Source organism: Musca domestica, unplaced genomic scaffold (assembly GCF_030504385.1).
Source record: "Musca domestica strain aabys unplaced genomic scaffold, Musca_domestica.polishedcontigs.V.1.1 12, whole genome shotgun sequence".
Taxonomy (NCBI): Eukaryota; Metazoa; Arthropoda; class Insecta; order Diptera; family Muscidae; genus Musca; species Musca domestica.
Genome location: NW_026712155.1, coordinates 4,333,526 through 4,347,433, shown reverse-complemented (window position 1 = coordinate 4,347,433; position 13,908 = coordinate 4,333,526). Strand labels below are relative to the sequence as shown.

Sequence of the window (13,908 nt, the reverse complement as noted above, 5' to 3'; positions counted from 1 at the left end):
CATTGTCCCAGCAGCTGTGTCGATTAAAATCACATATTTAATCGGATTCCGTTTTGTTTAGAAGCACTCAACGATGGTGTTGTCCCTTCGAAAATAAGCACGAATTTAAATTCTGTGAGACATGCCCACAACCTTTACAATCGGTTTGTAAAACATGCCAAAAAAAAATGGATTTTCTTTACAGATGCAACTTTGTGCAACTAGCCCACGAACGATACACTCTTGAATGCAACCTCTCCAGTTGTACAACTAGTTGTATCGTGTGTGGCTTGTATAAAACGCACTCTCTTTCACAATATTTATCTTTTGTATACATGCTTGTAAATACAACTCTGGCCTTTAACTGCACCTCACTTAAGCTCAATTCCGGTAATCAACTTTCTTTTTGTCTTCGCCGTCTGAGAAGAACAGTCGGTATATAGAACTTGAGAAATGGTAAGAAATTATTAAGTAATAATTTATTTAAAGAAATAAAGTTTTTGAACGTTTTGATCTCGTTAGAGTGGCAAACAATATATACACACACAAATAACTGGTATGAAGTTGTGTGAATAAAATAAATGGCGATACCTTTCGTCTTAAGAAAACACGTGTTTGTCTTCGTGCCATAAATTTCTTTTAAAAATCAGTGAAATTGACATATTTTTGGAAAAATAAGCTATACTCGAAATCTTGTGTGTTTATGTTGACTTGCCACGTTTTGACTATTTCACAAACATAACCTCAACGTTTGCATATTTCATTTGCCAAATTGTAACATTCCCATTTGTTTTTCTATTTCAGTCTCACCGTAAATTCTCGGCTCCCCGCCATGGTTCCATGGCCTTCTACCCCAAGAAGCGCTCTGCTCGCCATCGTGGTAAGGTAAAGGCTTTCCCCAAGGATGACCCCAGCAAGCCCGTCCATTTGACTTGCTTCCTTGGCTACAAGGCTGGTATGACTCACATTGTCCGTGAAGCTGACCGTCCTGGCTCAAGTAAGTTTACAACAATCGACATATTCTTTAATCAATTCAATATTTTTTCTATGATGAGAAACAGTTAATTTTTTATGGTTAGAACAAAAATGATTCCCATGATTATAATTTAACTAGGGCGGACTGATCACTCATCATGAAAAATCAATATTTCTACGCTATTTGCAAGCTTCTAACAATTTGTTTTCTTTTGTATTCCCGCATTATAGAGATTAACAAGAAGGAGGTTGTTGAAGCCGTTACCGTTTTGGAAACTCCACCAATGATTGTTGTTGGTGCCGTTGGCTACATTGAAACTCCATTCGGTTTGCGTGCCTTGGTTAATGTTTGGGCTCAGCATTTGTCCGAAGAGTGCCGTCGTCGCTTCTACAAGAACTGGTATGTATTTATTGTCACGACGCCATTTTGTTTTACTGTCAACGACACGTGTTCCTTCAAGCAATTGTGTGATGGTCGCTTTGTTAAATGATGATAGATGGTATCTGAGAGCTCTTATGAGGATATTTAAATGTATTACCATCTCTGCCTGCCTTCCTTCTGATACTACAAAGCACCCAACACCCTTTTTTTCTAACTAGTGGAACCACGTTGAAATGAGATAATTTTTCTTTGTTATACCTTACTTAATGTAAAAATCACTATAAAGTTCTTGGATCAGTGTTACACTGAGAGGGCTTTTAAAATACCAAGTGTCTGGATGAGCTATGAAATTTGACAATTTGTTGAATTGGATAAAATTTCATTGTGGCGAGCCCGGACTGGAAGATGCAATCTCCGCTCACTTAACGTGATGAGGTTCGCTTCCCTTTTGTTTATTTTAAAAACAGCTACGATATTGCGTTTATTTTTGAAACCAATGGAGCTGCCCGTCTAGAGGATAACTGGATCGAAATCTCACGTTGACAATGCTTTAAAGCGACGACATACAGTAATGCCGCCACATTTTGACACCAAAAGCTAACAAAAGATTTCATTGATTGTAACCAGGTACAAATCCAAGAAGAAGGCTTTCACCAAGGCCGGCAAGAAGTGGAGCGATGATTTGGGCAAGAAGAGCATTGAAAATGACTTCCGCAAGATGCTCCGTTACTGCAAAGTCATCCGCGTTATCGCCCACACTCAGGTAATTATTGCAACATTCAGTATAAAATCGAGACTCATATAGCGCGACGTCCTTGGGCATTAACGCGCTGTGTTGTAGCTGTGCCTTCGGGTATAGCGGCGACGCGGCGTGTCTATGTTCCTAAAAGGCGGTCTGGCTGTGATGCTCAATGCACAGTAATTAACCGCAACGTCGCAGATCAAATTGCCCTTCGGGTGGCGATTTGTGATATATTCCACTAACTGTTTGTAGCCGCTTAGGTCATGACCATGCAGTTAAACCATATCACAGACATTCCCACATCATCCATTTTGTTGCATTTTTATTTGAAACATTCGATTCTAATGAAACATTTCATTTAATTTTTGTAGATCCGTTTGATCAAGCAACGCCAAAAGAAGGCCCATGTTATGGAAATCCAATTGAACGGTGGTTCCATTGAAGATAAGGTTAAATGGGTTAAGGAACACTTGGAAAAGCCCATCCCCGTCAGCAATGTCTTCGGCCAAGACGAAATGATCGATTGCATTGGTGTCACCAAGGGTAAGGGTTTCAAGGGTGTCACTTCCCGTTGGCACACCAAGAAATTGCCCCGCAAGACCCACAAGGGTTTGCGTAAGGTTGCCTGTATTGGTGCCTGGCATCCTTCTCGTGTGTCGACCACCGTCGCCCGTGCTGGTCAAAAGGGTTACCATCACCGTACCGAAATCAACAAGAAGATCTACCGTATTGGTGCCGGTATCCACACTAAGGATGGCAAGGTAAATATTACTCATGTTATTCAAGATTCCATATTTGTATATCTGTGATGATAAACTCATAAAGTTCCGACATCAAACATAAAACTTATATTTGATTAACCACATGATATTTAAATGATAGGACTGACTCCATATATGCATTTAATGTGCATTTGATATTTACGCAACTCTCATTGATTCACTTCTTTCTTCTTTGCTTTTTAGGTTATCAAGAACAATGCTTCCACTGAATACGATTTGACCGACAAATCCATCACCCCCATGGGTGGTTTCCCTCATTATGGTGAAGTCACTAACGACTTTGTCATGATCAAGGGTTGCTGCATTGGCTCCAAGAAACGTGTCCTTACCTTGCGTAAGACTTTGTTGAAGCACACCAAGCGTTCTGCTTTGGAACAAATCAAGCTCAAGTTCATCGATACCTCCTCCAAGATGGGTCATGGTCGTTTCCAAACCCCTGCCGACAAATTGGCCTTCATGGGTCCACTCAAGAAGGATCGTATCAAGGAAGAGCAAGCTGCCACCGCTACTGCTACCACCACCTCTGCTTAAATTTAATATTATACATATATTATGTATATACATTTCCCAGAAGCGTATGGTTTTCCATATGAAAAATACCTTCGTATGGTAGAAAATAAAGGATGTTATTAGAAAAGATTTGTCGTTTTTGTTACTTTGTGGGTAAAATAGGTATAACGATTAAAACAGTGTATCTTTTTCGGAGACTCCATACAAGTTATGATCTCTCGTTAAGAAATGGGTATCAAAGCCAGACAGAGGGCAAATCATTATGAACGTTGCAAGCCTTAGATGCTTGCTAAAATGAGAGGAAACCACACAGCATTTTGTTTAGCAATACAAATGCTGAGAGGCCAACGCGAAATGGACGCGCTGCGCGTTGCGATAAGTTACGCTTGTCACATACCACGCGTCACAGCGCGGATTATACACAAAGCATATGTCTACCTTGTAGCGACATCTAAATTACGCGATTTGTAAAGATTCGTCTGACGTTTTGCCAGAGGGGTGCGAAGATTATTTAAATAACGTTTTAAAATACAAGTTTGGTGTAAGCATGGTACAATGAAGACTACGTAGCATGGCAGAAGAATACAGGTAGTCCCATCGAAACACCTGCTGAAACAATGAACTGTCAAATTAATTTTGAAATTGAAACCTATTAAAATATACTTATTAAAAAAAAAAACAAAATTTTTGACGTATCAATGTTCCCTTGCGTCGATCCATCTACTTGTATTCTACTTTGTTTTTATATTCGCCTTTTGTTATTCGTTTTTTTCACAACGCGGGACAAAAATTCCACAACTAAATATATGAAGCATATGTGTATACTGAGTCTGTCTGGTTACTTTTGCTGCAACTATTGCTCAGAAACTTCTTCCATTTACAATTAAAAAAACATGTGACTAAAAAAAGTCAAAAAGTCGGTAGTCCTAATAAAAAAATGTACAAACCAATAATGTGCAATTTTTTTAAAATTATAAAATTTCAATTTTTATGAATTTTATTTAATCGTTAGTTTAATCGTTAAAACACAAACCTTAATTTTGACCAGTTGATTTTTATATAAATGCACATATGGCTGACATCCAACGTCTTTATAAACTAGAGGTTTCACTTCAAATTTCAAGTCCATATTCCCATCTCAAATGAGAAGAGGGATATATAAAATCAGAAGCACATGATGTCAGACCTAACAAAATAATCTAAAACGACGAAATCTGTTGATTTCCCCAAAGGTTAAGAAAAGCCCAATACTTGAAATAAATTGTTCATGTATAAACTCAAAATTACAATTTATTTAATAAAAACGTCATTTATATTGTAAAGTATGTACATTGTTGGTTTTTATTTATTTTGTAAAATACTTTTCTCTATTTGTGTTTGGTTTTGAAATAAATAAAAGAATGATATACATTTTTTGTTAGTTAGACATATAGTATTTAAACGTACAGCTTCATCTTCTTCTTCTTCATGCAGACATAACAGGTTTATTTATCATCAATTCAATATCACAGGGCAATACAAAAATCTCCTGAGAAATGGTACGTTTGTTTTCATCGTTTCGTTACATTTTTATGAGTTTTGTGTTGGGTGTTTGTTAAGTTAATTTTGCTAAAGCTAAACACAAATTGGGCAAACTATTTCAACTGGACAATTTAGTACTGTAAAAAAATAAAATAAATAAATAAAATGATGAAAAAATGAACATTTAAAACTTAAAAAAATGAGACAACTATTTTAGTTCGTAATGTATAATGGCTATGATTTATATTGGGACATTACTCTTCTTTAGGTTTTTGCATAAAATATTGATTGTACATGGTGTATGCTAGACCTAGTGTCAGACATCCAACAACTGTGCCCTGCGCCGCCACACGTAACTGCATAAGGAACACGCTTGTGCTCATCGTTCCACGATGTTTGTATTTATAGGCGCCAATGAGACCGGCAGCAACGAAACCAGCCAGACCTGCAAAAGAATGTTAAAAATTGGTTATTGTCTGGTTTTGTAAACTGTTTTTGAACATATCCTTCATTAACTAAGATAGTTAATGAAGGATATGTTCAAATATAATAGCATCTCTACAGAATCAACATATCTTTACTTATTTTTTTTTTTCAGTAACTGAGTTTTTTTTAGTTTTTTTAGTTTTTTAAAATTCAATTTTAAAATGTTTTCTACATTGTCTTATATCGATTACGAGTTTTTTGATATGGACTCTAATAGCTCAATTCGTTAAGTTGCTAAGTGCAAAATGTTTACAAAATAACAGCTGATTAAAAAATTATCTACAAAACAATGAAAAGTGTTTCAGACACCCCATTGACTCATACTTTTAAATTCTACGTCACACTGAAGTACAGTCTCTGTTGCTTTCGTAACAAGCTGAGGAAACGAGATAGAGCACATAGTTCCTGTGGTGATCTCTGGAGAATCGCATTCTAAGGAGATTTAGCCGTGTGTTTTTGTAAGTAAAGGACAGTCCGCATTTACTGTATTTTAATTTAGTTAACTGATAATTGACAGTCAATCAAAAAATGCAGTGTTTTCGCGGAGAGAAGAGATCTTTTATATTTTGAAAGGGACAGAATTGATTGAACCCGTGGAGAATGAAATAATTGAACCAGTGTCTATTTATGTAGATAGTCAAGCGGCTCCTCAATTAATCTGTACATTACTCTCCGGCTTTGCCTGAGGGTACCTGGTCATTGTAATATCGAAGGAAATGAAAAAGCCGATGAATTGGAAACGATGGGTTCGCACTCAACAGACCTTGAAGTCGCCGACATGTTGAAACCTACATTTTAACAGAGCTTTAGAACTACTATTAAGGGAAAAACGAAAGTGGGCACATATCTCCTCGCGTAGAACTTAGTTTCTGCTAATTATGAACTGCAACTTTCGATTAAGAACGGCCAAATGGGATAACTCTAAAGTCGATTACGGCAGGCTGTGTGAGGGTAATGAAGAGAAAAAAACGATCGAACACCTTTCATGCCACTGTCCTGCTCTATCAAAGCAACGACCTATGGGGGAACATTCGACTCATGACCTCAGTGTGCATTTAGACACGGATTCTTTTTTCATCTATAACTTGTCCATCCATTCTATTTCTCTGGAAAGATCTATCACCTTTTATATTTTGCAACCTTCATTCATTCTTACTTTTCTTTTCTTCAAATACCAAATTTGAAACAATTCCGGTGAATAATGTCGCTAAAATCATCAAAATACCGAATATCGGGAGGTACAGTTATATAAAGCTGCCCTCAGACACACCAACAGTTGGCACAACTTGTCACTTTTAAGTTGTATTAAAAAGTTGGTCGGTCTCCTCGCACGTACCAACTTTTCATACAACTGTTGTACCAAATTTTCATTTACAAAGTATTTTTGAAGCGTCAACATGAACTCGGATGCTCTTGCGCTACTTGGAATTGATATAATTTTTATGATTATGTTTTGTTTTCGTTTCTCTTCTTGCGCTCAGCGCTCAGCTTATGTATGTGCTGCTTCACCAAAGTCAAGACATAAATGAAGAAAACACTGAAGTTGGTACAACTTGCCCTCGCACGCACCAACAGTTGGCCCAACTTACGAAATGATCAAAATTTTTTGATATTTCCAACCAACTTCAACCAACTTTCGAAAAAGTTGTACAACTAGCCCTCAGACGCACCAATAGTTGTACCAACTTGTCACAAGTTGGGCCAACTGTTGGTGTGTCTGAGAGCAGCTTAAGGACTATACGAAGTCTTAGACCTGCACATACAATTTTCTGTCGTAGGCTGTAGGAATTTCCCGAAAAAAAGTTATTGTTGATGGAGTTCAAGCGTAATGGTGTGATTTCCTTTTATTTGACTGGAAAACCACTAGTGGCTATGGTTAGAGCACTCCAGCATTTAAATGTAAATAAATCTTTTGTATCGCTCGTTACCGTGATACTGGTAGAGTAGCCCGACGTCAAGGAAGTGATGAAGAAAACAGAAACATCAGCAGAAATGGTTCGAAAACTAAAGAAGCAACTTGATCGAAACCCGCGTCGCAGTGACCGAAAAATGGCTCGTAAGATGAACATATCGCAATATTTCATTCGTCAAATATTGAAAAATGAGCTCGGGGTAAAGCCATTGAAATTCCAAATAGTGCAAGAACTTACACCGCAACAGAGAGGAAATAGACTCAAAAGAGCTTAAGAGTAGCTTCGCTTGGCCGAGAGTGGTGAACTGCCGAATTTGGTTTTCTCCGATGAAAAAAACATTCCTTGTCCAGCAGTTTGTAAAAAAAACAAAATGATCGTGTTTACTTGCCAAAGAGGTCAGCTGAAAATGTGCACCTTCGGTTGGCCAACAGAACACAAGCGCCGATGGTCGCTATCCGCTCGTATTATCCGATTGTGGCATCAGAATAAATCCGCAGACCTTGGACATTCCAACAGGACTCAGCACCATCGCACTCAGCACGCGCCACCCAATTATGGTTATAAAATGAGGTTCCTCGCTTCATTTCCAGCGCACAATGGCCCCCAAAATCTCCGGATACCAATTCGTTGGACTGTTGTGTCGGTAGTATTTTGGAAAGCAAGGTTGGTCCTAAAAAATACCAAAGTGTCGATCACCTCAAGCAAGCGCTTCCCCGGGAATGGGCCAACATACCGCAGAGCAACATTCGGGTAGCGTGTGACGGTTTCATTAGCCGTTTAAAGCCATAATTCGTGCCAAAGGTGACCAATTCGAACAAGTCAAAACTTATTCTAAATTTTGATGGTACATTTTTTGCTTTCATTTAATTAATTCATAATTCATTAACATTAAAAAAATGTAAAAATTATGACGTTTGACTTTGTTGCAGTTTTTTTTATCTCACCCTATAGTTTGTGGTGTCTTAAATGTATATTTCAAAGGTGTTAAGACGTCTCAAAATCATGTTATCACGATATAGTTCATGGTATGAAATGTCGTTTTGAAATTTGGCACACACATTAATACCAATTTTTATATGCGTGATTTTAAAAACCATCTTAAAACGGCATTTAATATTTCTCTTGTTTCAGTTAGATGATGCCAAAATTTATCACCATGTTTATTTACTTTAATTAACGTTTAACCCGTCACAAGTTTATTAAAACGAATTATCGGGATTCGTGTGGAAAAATTAGTTTGACCTACAATATGTACTTGAAATTTCAAACATTTCTGTTCAATATGACACATTTCGTTAGTCATATGTGAATTGCTTTGAAACGAATCAATCAATAATCAGGACAGACGTCATATTAAATTTAGTTTTGAAGTTTTTAACAAACATTAATATTACTTTTAGGATGTGTGCTATTATTAATGGGATTTAGCGCTCCACGTGTGGGTAGGTACATTATTCATGAAAAAGTACCGCCGGATATTTAGTATTTTACTTATTAAATTGAATAATACCCAAAATTATCACAATGTTTTTTACTTTAAATTAAGGCCATCAAAAGTTAATTGAATCAGACTTTCGTGCTGCACGTGGAACAAAAAATTATTTTGACCTACAGTATGTACTTGAAATGCCAAATATAAATATTTTATATGAAAAAAATTCGCTAGTCACAGCTTTGAAATGAATTTATCAAAAAGTAAACCCCCTACAAAATGATTACAGAGGTAAAGTACAGAAGCTTTCATTATTTCCCAAATGTAATAATTTACAAATCACTACTACATTTCTACATTTTTAAATAATTTAATTTTTCATATGAAATATTGTAAAATTATTATACTAACTCTAGGAACCAGATTTTTATTTAATTGTTGTGAAAATACATGTAAAAATAGTATTGCCATCATTTGGAAAAATTATTAGTTACACATATACAAAAATAAGCAAACATCAAAATGTTTACAAAAGAGATAAATGCAGAACAACTTTATTTCAATTCCCCGAACGCAAATACATGTTTATAGCTTCTTTTGTAATTAATAACAAATTTTATTTGGAATTACATCATACACAAATTATGGCTTGGCTGTTCAACAAAAGAGATTAGCGCGTCATTGCTCGCTCGTCAGACATACAGACAGCTCATGATTAGATAACACAGAAGTGCAAGTCCTAAGTCAAATGCTTATGTCTTCTATTCCTGGACCAATGTCTTCTGCCCAACATGACACATGCATACAATCAAGGTCATGGCCATGGGGTGTATTCACCACCATGATACTACACTTTTTTTTGTAAATTTCCATTGGAAAAAATTAGCGAAAAGAGAATGCTCACAAAAGAGATGGTCAACGTCACAAAAAGTATTCACACTTTGTGCTTTGATTACGGAAACAAATTTTGCAGATATTTGGCATCATGTGGTTCGATAGCTCTTGGCAACAAAACAAGTGACTTACCCACAACCATAAATGGGGAATCCTTGGCCTTTTTCGACAATTTGCCACCTTCATCTCCAGGCTCATCAAAATAGGATTTAGAACTCATGACGTTGGCAGGTACTTAACCGTTTATTTAACTACTTTTTTAACAAATAAGCGAAGACGTTCCCGTTCACTCTCTCATTGACTGGCTTTTTTCAAACTAATACAAAAATTTGGTTTTGCAAAAATAAAACCAAATCGAAAGAGAGAGAGTATAGGGATACGTAACTCGAGTTTTGACGATAACACTTGAAAAGTCTATAACAGAGTAGACACTATCAGTATTGTCCATGTGGACACAATAGTGATTAGAATATTGGAACTGTCATTTTCAATGGGAAGAAATCACCCATGGCGCAATGATAAGATATTACACCGATAAGACGAATTATCAAAATTTGTCAACGTTTTGTTTCGTACCCAATAAGTGTTTTGACAACTAATCTAGATGATCAGCTGCGGTAAATTTGGGACCTATTGATTGTGCCATGAAATTACCAATAATGCGTTTATGTGATTCTATTTATCCATTTTATTTGAAAAAGTTTATTATTTATTGGACAAAGGATCAGCGTCCTAACAAGGTAAAACTCAAAAATTCAAAATTCTGCTGAGCATGGCTGGAATTGGAAACGCGAACCTCGGTGTGTAGCCAACGAAAAGTTGCACTTTAAAAGTTCCAAATATGAGCTTAACCCGTTTTCTTACAACAGCACTACAACAGGTATATGGATTGGAAGCAATGTAGTTGTCGTTTACAAAAGACCGATCCCTACAAGAACAAACTTGGCTGAGGAAAGGATTTGCTAGTAGAACTTGAATCGGGCTTGGATGGTGTTCGTGGTTTAATTCGTATAAACACATTCGCAATAACTTAAGGTGGGAATACATAATGCGCTTATTTGGGTGGCTTAAGTTATCGGCAGGCTTCTTCGTAGAGGAATAAAGGAGTTTTATTTTAACTAAGTTCGATTTTGGCCCTAGGCTCCTTTGTTCATTTCCGAAGAAGCCAGCCGATGACTTAAGCCAGCCAAATAAGCGCTTTATGTATTCCCAGCTTAAGCTCCTTTGTTGATTTCCGAAGAAGCCAGCCGATGACTTAAGCCAGTCAAATAAGCGCTTTATGTATTCCCATCTTTAGAGATTTATAGAGCATGATTTTGAAAAGAAAATTTTAGCTTTCATTCATTTTTCGCTTTTTTGTTTATTTATTCAAAATTTATGCCACAAGTTGCTTTGTTTACTTGACAAATTGTTGCATTTGTTCACAGTAATTCTGACATTATAACCCATACAGGTAGGTCTCTATACTTGCAGCTTTTTTCAACTTAAGCCAGCCAAATAAGCGGTTTATGTATTCCCACCTTAAAGATTTATTTCGCAATAAATATTTCTTTAAAAATAAGTAGATTTGTATATGTTTTCCTATATGGCGCTAATCGCCTATGCCGTTTTTAAACAATTTTTACAAATTACAATAATTTTTCATTCAACAATTTCAATTCCAAAATTGGTTGGTTTGACAGTTCATTGTCCCAGCAGCTGTGTCGATGCGACTACCTGTATTCTTCTACCATGTCAAAGCATATTTAACTTGTTCCTTCTTTTCCCCAGTGAACTAACGTGTTCATTTGCAACCATCTGTTGTATGTGTTTGTTGTTAGCTTCGGTTAATTTGATTTCACAAGAAACAGAAAAAAACACTGGTTGAGATGAGTTCCTGGCATCCAGAAGATGAAATATCCATATCGGATTCCGAAGACGAGGATGATGGCTTGAAAAAAGCTTTTCATGGCCGGGATGCCATTGTTTTTGTGGTTGATGCCTTTTTGTACCATGAACCGGACTTTTTGATGGCAGCGTTCTCCTTAATCCGGGAAGCTTTTTTATCGGGACTGCTTGTGAATGACAAAGATCTTATGGCTTTGATATTGACTAATACTAAAAACTGTCCTGAACCCAATGAAGCCAACTGTTTGGACGCCATTGTGATGCCCGAAAATTGCGCCGTATTCCTGCCTCCACGTCAATTGAATACGGCCATTGTTAAACATTACTTGGAATTTCTGGAAACTGTTTCCGAAGATTTCGAAGAAGTCTATGGTGTGTGTGAAAATGATGGTGCCAACTTTTCTCACATCTTACGTTTATGTTTGGATTTGGTTGACCAGTGCACCTATTCCGTAGACAATACCACAATCGTTTATTTAACCGATAAAGATACGCCTCATCCAGTTAATTCCGAGGCATATGGACATGCACTACAGAAAGCTTCTGATTTGAGTGGCAAAGAGGTGGAATTCCAAATTATTCCAATGTGGGATGAATTTAACTATGATGTATTTTACAAGGAATTTATATGTCTGGTACATAACATTGAGCTAGATTCATTTGAGCCCATGGACCCTCAACGTTCAAGAGAAATGCTGGCAGATCGCAAATTCAAACAAAATTTTGTTAGACGTTCGTTGGGACACTTCAAACTAACTTTGGGCCCTGATTTGGCGCTTTCTGCTCAATACTTTAACTTCTACCAGAAAGCTAAAGGACCTCGTAAAGTTTTAATTCGCCGTGCCGACAATGCAGTAATACAGAGAAAACGGCTCACCAAAGTATTCAAAAAGGACCCTGAAACGGAAGAGTTAACTGATGGACGCTTGATTAACATTACCGACGCTTGGTACGAAATAAATTTAGGCAATACGCCCATACGCCTATCCTACGAACAAGTCAATCGTGTCCGTAATCTACATCAGCCTGGTATGATGTTATTGGGATTTCAGCCACGTTCATGTCTGGATAATTTCTCATATTCTAAAACGTGTAACTTCATGTATCCTGATGATAGTCATATTGTTGGGTCTAAACGTTTATTCCGTGCTCTCTGGGAACGTTGTAAGGCTAGAGATAAGATTGCCATATGTTTGTTTATGAGCAAACGGAAATCAATGCCCCGCTATGTGGCCCTGGTGCCAGAATCCAGAGAAGATGCAGAGAGCGGATCGCACTACTCTTTAATTACAAATGATGGCTTCAAAATAGTCTACATTCCCTGTGCATCGTATGTACGTGAATTGGATCCGTCCGAATGGAATTCTATAGAGAACAGTGCATCTGGTGAACAGGTTGATATTTGCAGTAAAATTGTAAAGAAGTTCCGCTTGGGCTACGATCCAACAATGTTCTGTGATCCGGAATTAGATCAGCTGCAAACCAAACTATTGGGTCTGGCATTTAATGTTACAAATGAATCTACGGGCAGCCGTTATTTTCCCGACGCAGAAATGCAAGATAAACGTATTGAATCAATTCTACCAAAGTTTCAAGAGCTCTTTGGTGAAGATGAGGAACCTGCCAAAAAACGTTCAGCCGCCGCCAGTAAGGCAGATGGCTCAAATGCAGCTAAAATTCCAAAATTGTCGACAGACAATTTGAACAATAAAGATTATGTTTTGGATATGGCCAACAAAAAGGCACTGGATTCCTGTACTAAGGATCAGTTGCTACAAATTTTGGAACAACATTACAACAGAAAAGTTGCCAAGTCAACTAAGAAGCAGGATCTTTTAGATATAATTTACAACAACTGAAAGAGTTTGAATAAAAATGAATTTGTTATTCTTTTCAAAAGAAAAAAGTAGTTGAATTGGGTCTTAAATTGGAAATGGATAATGAGATTCGATATTGAGTAAAAAACCCAGAATAAATTGGCAATTTTGAAAATTCGTCCTTGGAGGATTCTAAAAATGGCATTTCGAATAGTTTTGCTTACAAATGTCACAAAATAAAGAATGAATGAATGAAAAAGATGGGAATGCTAGTTTCCAAATTCAAATTTATCAAGAATAAAAAGGCAAGTAAATTGTAAAGCTTACTTTGCAAAGATTATCATTAATTTTTGAAACTATATCTAGTTTGAAATGAGTTTCGCAAAAAAGAAAAGGTTTAAACAAATGTGGGATGTTAGAAACAATAATTTTTAACAAAATCTGTGGATAAGAGACATAAAATTGTAGAAAATTTAAAAAAAATATTCAAAGACCATTAATTATGTACCACATAAACATTACCTTAGGAAAAAATCAAATATAAATATGAGCGATGGAAGTACCAAATATAGTTTAAACTTGGCACAT

General features: G+C 36.7%; 3 protein-coding genes and 1 non-coding gene across 4 annotated transcripts; 3 read left to right on the top strand and 1 right to left on the bottom strand.

Moving 5' to 3' along the window:
• The first annotated feature begins 343 nt into the window (after nt 1-343).
• Nucleotides 344-3,497, top strand: LOC131800619 (large ribosomal subunit protein uL3). The gene is made up of 6 exons (XM_059118101.1): nt 344-435; nt 784-976; nt 1,186-1,354; nt 1,964-2,099; nt 2,450-2,839; nt 3,044-3,497. The coding sequence occupies exons 1-6, from the start codon at nt 433-435 to the stop codon at nt 3,389-3,391; spliced, it is 1,239 nt and encodes a 412-aa protein (XP_058974084.1). The 5' UTR covers nt 344-432; the 3' UTR covers nt 3,392-3,497.
• Nucleotides 1,027-1,107, top strand: LOC131800683 (small nucleolar RNA U43). The gene has a single exon (XR_009341498.1). It is a non-coding gene; the product is annotated as a small nucleolar RNA U43 (small nucleolar RNA).
• Nucleotides 3,498-4,640: 1,143 nt separating the features above from the next.
• LOC131800618 (HIG1 domain family member 1A, mitochondrial-like) lies at nt 4,641-9,953 on the bottom strand. Its single transcript, XM_059118100.1, has 3 exons — nt 9,749-9,953; nt 5,150-5,336; nt 4,641-5,028 (listed from the first exon to the last, which is right to left on the bottom strand). The coding sequence occupies exons 1-3, from the start codon at nt 9,834-9,836 to the stop codon at nt 5,010-5,012; spliced, it is 294 nt and encodes a 97-aa protein (XP_058974083.1). The 5' UTR covers nt 9,837-9,953; the 3' UTR covers nt 4,641-5,009.
• A 1,431-nt stretch (nt 9,954-11,384) lies between these two features.
• LOC101894263 (ATP-dependent DNA helicase 2 subunit 1) lies at nt 11,385-13,581 on the top strand. The gene has a single exon (XM_005181601.4). It carries the CDS (start codon nt 11,485-11,487, stop codon nt 13,360-13,362), a length of 1,878 nt encoding a protein of 625 aa, XP_005181658.3. The 5' UTR covers nt 11,385-11,484; the 3' UTR covers nt 13,363-13,581.
• The last annotated feature ends 327 nt before the right edge of the window (nt 13,582-13,908 follow it).

Coding starts and splice junctions, on each gene's coding strand:
- LOC131800618 (XM_059118100.1), bottom strand. CDS start 9,836: ATGAGTTCTAAATCCTATTTTGATGAGCCTGGAGATGAAGGTGGCAAA. Junction 5,337..9,748: donor TTCCCCATTTATGGTTGTGG/GTAAGTCACTTG, acceptor ATTCTTTTGCAG/GTCTGGCTGGTTTCGTTGCT.
- LOC131800619 (XM_059118101.1), top strand. Junction 977..1,185: donor AGCTGACCGTCCTGGCTCAA/GTAAGTTTACAA, acceptor CCCGCATTATAG/AGATTAACAAGAAGGAGGTT. Junction 2,840..3,043: donor TCCACACTAAGGATGGCAAG/GTAAATATTACT, acceptor TTTGCTTTTTAG/GTTATCAAGAACAATGCTTC.
- LOC101894263 (XM_005181601.4), top strand. CDS start 11,485: ATGAGTTCCTGGCATCCAGAAGATGAAATATCCATATCGGATTCCGAA.